The sequence below is a fragment of the Drosophila willistoni genome (genome assembly GCF_018902025.1).
Source record: "Drosophila willistoni isolate 14030-0811.24 chromosome 2L unlocalized genomic scaffold, UCI_dwil_1.1 Seg196, whole genome shotgun sequence".
Classification (NCBI taxonomy): Eukaryota; Metazoa; Arthropoda; class Insecta; order Diptera; family Drosophilidae; genus Drosophila; species Drosophila willistoni.
The window spans coordinates 7,248,888-7,257,659 of record NW_025814048.1 but is presented as its reverse complement, the minus strand read 5'-3'; the positions used below and the strand labels follow the sequence as shown (position 1 = coordinate 7,257,659).

Here is an 8,772-nt window from a genome sequence, read left to right as displayed (position 1 = left end):
TTCACCTTTCCTTTCTTCATATAGTCACGCAATTTAATTGTTGCCCTAGCAAGGGCAGACTTAAAACCATTTTGATTTAAGTCAAAAACAAAATCTTCTTCCAGTAAGAATTAATTGATGTTTCTCCAATTTTCAATCTCTTTTAGTAACACTGTTACATGGCATTCATCGTGTTGGTGTTTAAAGAAATTAAAATCGTAAGAAATATTCGATCAATTATTATCTTTTCAAATATTTTCCATACTTTTCATTAGTTTTTAGCTTTTATTCTCTTTATATCAATCGAACAAAATACATAGTTTGACTTTTTCAAAGAAAAACCATTTCGGCTTCTAGAAGCACATTGAACTAAATGTCTGTTTGTCATGAATAAAGTTTACAGTCAGAATTTATGGCCTTGTCTTTAGTTTCAAAAGCAAAAAGGTCATGGAAATCAGTTCCAAGAAAGGTCATAAAGGTATGCAATTAAAATTTGACCGTATTTCCTGTACTCTATGATTTAGTTCTGTAACACCCTATACCAACAAATGTGTATGTGTTTAAGTAGGTATTGAATGATGCCGCCATCATTCTCATCATCACATTTTTGACACTTGTTTTGGGGTTCTATGGGCGTGGTCTGTTTATTTATAGCCGTGTAAGGCATATCTTTATGGGTAATTTGTTTATTTTATAACATTCAAATGTTACCTACGCAGCTGCTGCAGATGCCAATGTTGCTACTGTGCTGATGCTGCTGTTGTTGCTGTTGTCGTGGTTGCTACTGTCTCACACATTATGAACGCGTTCTTTGCCACACACATTAAAAGCAAACATAACAACTACGTGACTAATTATGTTGATATCAAACGTGTTTTTATTTTTGCCTGCTATTAAAGTTACTTCCCTTCTTCTCACTTATACACAAATATAGAGATACATACATAAATATATGTGTGTGTGTGTGTGTGTGTGTGTATCTGTATCTGTGTGTAAAGGAAAGTGAAATTAATGTTAAGTACGCGTATAACATGTAAGTTTCGTTAAGCAGCCACATTTTTGCCTTGGCATTAACTTATTGTTCTTCAACGGCCAACATGAAATGAAACGTGTTTGCACTTAAATTAAAATAAATTAACAGCCAACTATCAAACTGATAATAAACAGTTAACCAAAGAGAGTAACAGACACACATAAATTTTGAGTACTCATGTACTCATCCTCATCCATCCATACATACATACAAAGTTCAAATTGCTCAACAATTCATTTTTCCATTCCCTTTCGATTAAAAAAAAGTCTCTTTGAAATTCATAGAGTTGCACTCTATGATGATATTATCAGCTCATTCGAGTCATTCACCTTTGTTGTTGGCAAGCCAATTGACAATTAGATAAATTGTTACATTTCAGATTTGCCAAATCCCAGAGAGTCGGACTTGTTAAAAAGCATTGCAAATGAACAGCAGATTTCTCCTTTCTTACTCTAGTCATTCGATTTCAATATAATTTTACCAAAACTGAGAAGAAATAGCCACTGATAAATTTATGCTTAAGCTAATTCATTCTATAAGCAGACAATAAATACATAGATATAGATTTGGGTCAGTTTGCACCAAATTGTGCATATAGAATTGAGCAATTTGGCTTTAAGACTGAGGAGTCAAAATATAGATTATATAGTCAGAAATGTTTTGATGTTTAAAGTTTAATGGCCAAATGCTTATACAGAAACTGCATTGGCAATGTCTGAATTTATATTCATATCCAGCATACACAGAAGAAGAAAGCGGCTCAAGTTTAATTGGAATTGTTTGACATTTTAGCCATTAGTATTAAGCTAAGTCAGCTAACATATATATTTGGTTTGTATTTGAATCTATTGTTAGTTTAATGGACTTTTCTATAGGTTTAATATATTTCCCACAAAATATGTTTTAGGTATGTATACCTTAGCTTTAGCAGTTATTTTCCTTAACAGTAAAGAAAGTTATTATAATTGGAACTGCCGTCATTAGGTTAAAACAAAGAGGTTTATTTGGTTTGCTCTTAATCGACTATTAAAACCAAAGTCTTCCTTATATATTTATTTCATAAATAACTCTGATGATTTTATTTTGTGATATATACCAAATAAGAAAATATTATTACATTAAGAAAATATCACTTTAAAAGAAACCGAGTTTCTTTCGAGTGCAAAAAGTTTTGGTGAACTTTAAATTGCCATTAAGTATCTACCACAATTGCATTGTCCTTTCTATGTTCATCTAATTTAAATTTTTCTCAATTTATTGCCAGTTTGTAGTTGGGTTCGTTTCGGATTTTTGTTTTTATTTATTTTTTTTTTGTTTTTTGGAACCCATTCAAATGAAAGTGATAAATTTTTTTCTCCGTTTGGTCTGTGATACGCAGCCAGAATTTTCACCCAAGGAAATCAACAACAAACAACCGAAATTGCACATAAAAAATAGTTGCACGTAATTTAGTACACACACAACAACAACGACAGTCAGAATACCAACAACAAAAGAAAACAAACAACAACAAAAAAGAAAAGAAGGTAAACGAAATGGAAACTAAAACGCGACTAGACCATAAAAAAGAAGAAATGAAAAACTTGAAATGCAAATGCCTAACCTGAAGTTTCTGAAAAATTCGACGACAATGACAAACTGTAGGAAAAGTCTACATCGAAAGAAAACTGAAAGTGTGTAATTAATTTCACTTTTTATTAAGACAAACGTGTACTTATATTTTGGAGAATAAGTTATGCATATATGTGACATACACATTATTCTAAGTTCTATTTAGAACTTATTTCTCCATTATATGTAAAAAATTGGATAACATTATTAAAAAAGGCTCTGGGGAACTCTTGATTGTGATTTTACCTGTATATTTTTTTGTATTTCCGGCTCTTAATTGATTTTTGGCGTTCTTGTTCATTTTTTTCGGCACAATCTCCTTGTCTTGGCTTTTTCTTGGTTTAGGTGATGCAATAAAAAGAAAATTTCTGGTTCTATTATGCTCTGAAAACGGTAATTAAAAATGGTTGGGATAATGCAACCCGAACACGTCGTTGAAAAACGTAAAAAGAAATTTGGACAGCTTTCACAAAAGAAAAGAAGAAAACTATGCCTTCTTGATTCTTGGCCCGAATGGCGGACAAACCCATTTCTAATAATAATAATATTTTTAAAAAATATTTCACATATTGATCAAAAACATTAATATTCACAAACAAATAAAGCTGTTTCGATTTAATTAAGTGAATTTTCTAAGATTTTCATGAAATCGTTTAAAAACTAAAAAATGTAAATACATTAAAAAATGCATTACAAAAATAGCTTTTTTATCAATAACAATTTTTTGAATGATAGCATTATGAAAATCTGAAAAACCTATTATAGAATTTCATTTAATATATATTTCAACAAATACTACAATACCTATATTTTAGCAAATACATAAATACTTCATATTCATTTTAACTAACAAACTTGGTGGATCTTTAAATAGATATACAGACAATCTGCTAACCTTTTGTGCTGCCTATGATTAAAAATCTTATAAATTAGTAAGATTTATTGTCATCAAGCAGGTTAAAACCAGGCAGTTTTTATTTTAACAAATACTTAAATACTTAATATCTATTTTAACAAACACGAAATAATTAATACAAATAATTTAAGCAAATAGTTTTCGATACACCTAAACTACAAACGGAAAAAAAACAGAGTAAAAAGATCACAGAACGAATTTGGTTTTTATTCAGGCCTAAAACTATATTAAGTCCAAAATGAACAAACCATACATATTGTATTGACCACAATCTTAATACCACAGCATTGACACAAGAAGAGGCTGTTGTTTGATTTTTTAATTGTAACCTACTCATCAGCAACACCAAAAATATGTCAGGGACAGGACTAAAAGTTGAATGGATAATGATATGACTGTGAATGACTTGTAAGTGATATGCAAAGTGAAATTAATTGCCCGAAGTATCAGCCAAAATGGATTGAAAATTTAAAACAATAAGAATTAAATACGACTGATTCACCTAATTTAAACATTATAAGAAACTGAAAAAAGCCTTTAGGGCGAAAAGATATCTTTGACCAGAGAGATTAATCAGATGAAGTCAGATTTTATTTGAGCTTTAATCGTTCAAGTGCATTTATCAGTCTGGAAATGTTTTAAGTTACAGACAAAAGCCTAATAACCTTTGAGAGGCTTAAATTAATATTTGTTTCATGTTTTGCATCGAGCTAGAAATACAATATTTATATAAATAAAACAGAAGTGCTAAAATTTAATAAAAATCGTATATTTCAAAGGCTGTCAAAGGCAATTTAAGCCGAAAGGCAAATAAACACGCACACATGCCACCCATTTAGCCACCTAAACACACACATACACATACGCATACACTCATTGGCACACCCCTAAAGCACACACCCACATGCACACCCATATACACTCAAAAAACCAGAGTAAAACAACAACAACAGCAACATGAAGAACAAGTGATGTGCGGTTTTGGTTTCATGGCTTACGGTTTTGATTGCTGCCATCGCTCAATTGATTTTTCACTAATGCCATCGATTGGCAAACCAACAACAAAAAAGCCGCCAAAAAAAAAAAGTGAAATGCAAAGTATTGACAATATATGTATACTATATATAGAAATAATCAAACAAAAAACATACATATATACATACATACATATACATATATAACATAAAACTTAAACGCCAAAATAAACAATTTGTCATGCGTGCCAATAAAACAGACCTGACAGACAGAGAAAAGCGTCAGAGAGAGAGAGATAGAGAAAAAGGGGCAGACAGAGAAGCCAAATGCTTATGTTTGACATGAAATGAAATCGCATTGAAAATGCGAATATATACATACATATATCTAGAGTCCAAACAATACAATGAAAATTGAAATAAAAGAAAAAAAAACTTAAATCGGATTAGTTAGGGGTTTTATGCTTAATTTCCGAATGGATTTTCTACGAATTTCATTGAATTAAGACTAAAAATAAAATGAGAGAAAGTAAGTATGTATGTATAGATGACTCAAATGAAACGGAAATGTTTGCATAATATTCAATCTGGAAACGATTCATATACCATTGTTTTCTAGCTCATTTTTTTGCCTGCAGCGTTTTTTGCCCACATAGTTGTTGTCACTTTGTGGGGCAAGCATTTTGACCCACCTTCCTTCCATCGTCCACCGCTCATAAAAGCCATAAATGTCAAACGCAAGAACCACAATAATTCATTAGGCAACCCAGGCTGCATTTGATCTATGCAGTTGGAGGGTCAATAGGAGACGCAGAATGAAACAGGTTGACAACGACGTCGAGATGCATGTGGAGTTGTCGACCGAAGTGAATGCCTGGGGGTTCATCACAGACCACGTTCCGTATCCACGGGATACTAAAGTAGAGGTAAAAATAATTTCAGCTGTTTGTATGTTAAGTAATAACTTAATTGAATTTAATAATTTATTCTATTAAAAATGCTTTTAATGTATATTGTTAAAAGTGAATATTTAATATTTAGCGGATTGATTATGTTCTGTTTGTAGTTTTAAAGTTAATATTATTACCAAATGGCAAAAGTCTTTAATAAAATGCTGCTGCCAGTGGTTAAAAAGCCTGATTTAAAGTTTGTAAAAGCTTTTATTTTTAGTGCAATGTGCGACATCCCATTGGGGAGTTTAATAAGTGTGGCATGCAACCGATACCACAAAGTGTTTGAGGCTTAGTGAGGCGTGTAAATGTCCTTGCAGTTTACTGAGGGGAATACGCAACGATTTCAGCTAATTGCTTCAGCAGTTGTGATTAATTATAAACATACTTGCAGTACATAGAATCTTTAACCTCATTAGATATTTGGATAAGGAATTAATTGAAAGTTATTTTGCTTAAGTGGTTGCTGTTGCTTATATGCTGGGACATATGTATAGAGCCTTTTATCCTTTTGTCAATGGGCTATTTTCCTGTTCGTGTTGATTCATTATCAATTTGTTATAAATTATAGTACCATTTTATAATTTAGCTTTCTGATTGCCTCAACCAAAGCTCATTGTTTTCTCGAAACCAAACAAATCTGCAGACTTATAGAATTGTTGACTCTAAAGAAGATGCTTAGATTAAAATATAAATGTTTGATAAAGTTTGATAAATATTTGTTAAATTTTTTTGGAAGCACAAAGGAATTTATAGGAAAAGGAAAATGTTTCATGTTTTGGTTTTTGACAAGGAAAAATGTTGAGTTGGATAACTTAATAGTCACATAATAGCTGGTCATTCAAAATGTATCCACATATAGTTGGAAGTAAACTGACTCATAAATTGCAGTAAAATGAGAAGAAAAATGGAATTCCGAAAGATCCATAGAAACCATTTTTTATAGATCTAAAACTAATGAAGGTTTAATTGAAGTTCATGACCCAACTGATATTATTTACAATTCTAAAAGAAAAGTTATCTTTTACAAAAAATTTCAATATTTAATATATTAATAAGCCTGAAAAACCTTGTTTGATTCAAGTTCAAAACCTATTTGATATTCTACTCTATTTTCAAACATTCCAATGCTTAATATATTAATAAAAGAAAATCCTTAAAATACTGGATTGTTTTTTTCTTAATTTGGCGAACACTAAACAATTAAAGAAAATGAAAATTCTGCCTCTAATTTATCTGCAATCTGCATTTAATCATTGGGATAATAGCAATTGAGGTAACCCCAAAAACTCTCCCATCAAACATTGGGATTATTTTCACAGGTAAATAAAAATTTGCAATTAAATTTTATTAGAAATTATTGTATATATAGGAATATACGTTTATTAAAATAAATTTTTGCAAAGCTTTTCGCTTCAGTTAGGCAAAACAATTAAAAATGTTTATAGTTGAATTTGGTTTTTTGGTTTTAATCGCTAATTCACAAAGCGTTGCCTACTTTAGGGGTTCGATTATATCATTTCCATGTACTTTTGCATGTATGCATGACAACCTTGACCGAAATCATTAATTTTAATGAACAGGATATTAATGCAGGTGCATCATCATCATCATTATCATTGCCATCATCATAATAATAATCTGAAACTGTTTGGTGTTCCGTTTCCGTTCCACTGGGACATGGCTTACATCAGCAATAGGAGCAAGAGCAGGAACTACTCTGGAGGTTGGCGTTGGCAGTAGCAATGACAACTAATGAGCGTCTCCTGGGTGCAGGCGACACATTTGCAGATTGCATGTCACCAAGTGGAACATAATTGACACGCTGCCAGGCAGGCAGGCAGTTAGGCATTCTCTATCCAATGTCAGGTAATGAGCCTGACATTTGCAATGACCTTGTCCATTTAGCTAAGCATATCTAAACGTGTTTCACATTCAGCGTCTGGGCTGACCAATTTCAAGCCGTTGAACTTTTCTTCACAACCATTCATTGGCCTTCTGCTCCCACTTAATCCTTTGGGTTTGTTTTTGTTCCTTTTTTTTTGTTTTTTGTTTTCTTGCGTTGTTGTTCGCTTGATGTTTGTTATGCAAACAAGCAGCTAGCCAGGAATCCTTCGACATGCTGGTACTTATAATTTGTTACTGGGCAAATACAAGAGCTGGGATAGAGATGAATGAGCCGAGTTGAAGAGAAGGAAGTTTAGGCTGGAGTCCAGTTGGCGGCCTAAGGGTATTTATTTTGGCATGCATGCATGCAACTTTTATCAAATACTTTGTGACATGCAAAAGGGCTTTTTCTCTGTTTTCCTTGCTTATGAAATCAAATATGCAAGAACATATATACATGCACACCCACACACACACACACACACACATAAAGACTTGCATTGGCGTTTCGAATTTCCGCTTCCGGCTATTTTAATATTATAAGCAAAGGCATTTTGTGCTGAGCTCAGCAGCAGCAGAAGCAGAAGCAGCAGATGGCAGACTCTTTCGGCAGGAGTGGCAAGAAGCAAATATATAAGTAGCAGCTGACGGAGTTTTTTGTCATATGCAATGTGTATGCATATACATACTACATACATACATACATTTGTATGTCGTCTGGTCTGTCCGATATAAAACGAAATGCTTATGCCAGCAGAAAAAAAGAACTCAACAAGAATTATGAAAAATATGTTTTACAGCATTTGCATTTACGTTTTGTCATTCGTTTCGTTTTCACATTTAAATTAATGGCCCGCTGGCCATTTATATTTCATTTTCACATAAAATATATATACGTTTCATCCACATCATCATTATCAACATGATCATCTACTGTCCTCCACCTTTACACCTCTGCAGCAAAGTCTGCAACTCCATTCTCATTGCAGTTGAACATGCAGCGCCCAAAAAGCGCTTTTCGTTTAATTGCCAGAGCGAACTTTGCTTTTATGTTTGACGGAAAAATCCACTTTGCCGTGATATCCGGGCAAGTAAGGCTATGGCTTCGGCAACGTAAAAATTAAACCAAGTCGCCGCAGCACTTAAAAATTCGCCAACCAAACCAAAGTAGCCAGTCAGCTAACGGACCGACACATATACAAACACACACAAAGTAGTTGAAATTCATTGCAGTGCAGTTTGGCCCAAGGACACCAAGTAGGACCAAGATTTATGGCCAACTGGAGTTGGACACGTTGAAGAGCTGCTGCTGCTACTGCATTTTCTTCTCTGCTCCTTCTCACCCTTCTCGTATGTGGCCTAAGGTGTTAAATTTACCATTTGCATAATTGATAAAGTTGATGGCAAGCGGAGAGAGCCAAG

General features: G+C 32.9%; 1 protein-coding gene across 1 annotated transcript; it reads left to right on the top strand.

Annotated features, from left to right (window-relative positions):
- The first annotated feature begins 4,510 nt into the window (after positions 1-4,510).
- LOC124459994 lies at positions 4,511-4,859 on the top strand. The gene is made up of 2 exons (XM_047009970.1): positions 4,511-4,639; positions 4,722-4,859. Exons 1-2 carry the CDS (start codon positions 4,511-4,513, stop codon positions 4,857-4,859), a joined length of 267 nt encoding a protein of 88 aa, XP_046865926.1.
- Positions 4,860-8,772: the final 3,913 nt, after the last annotated feature.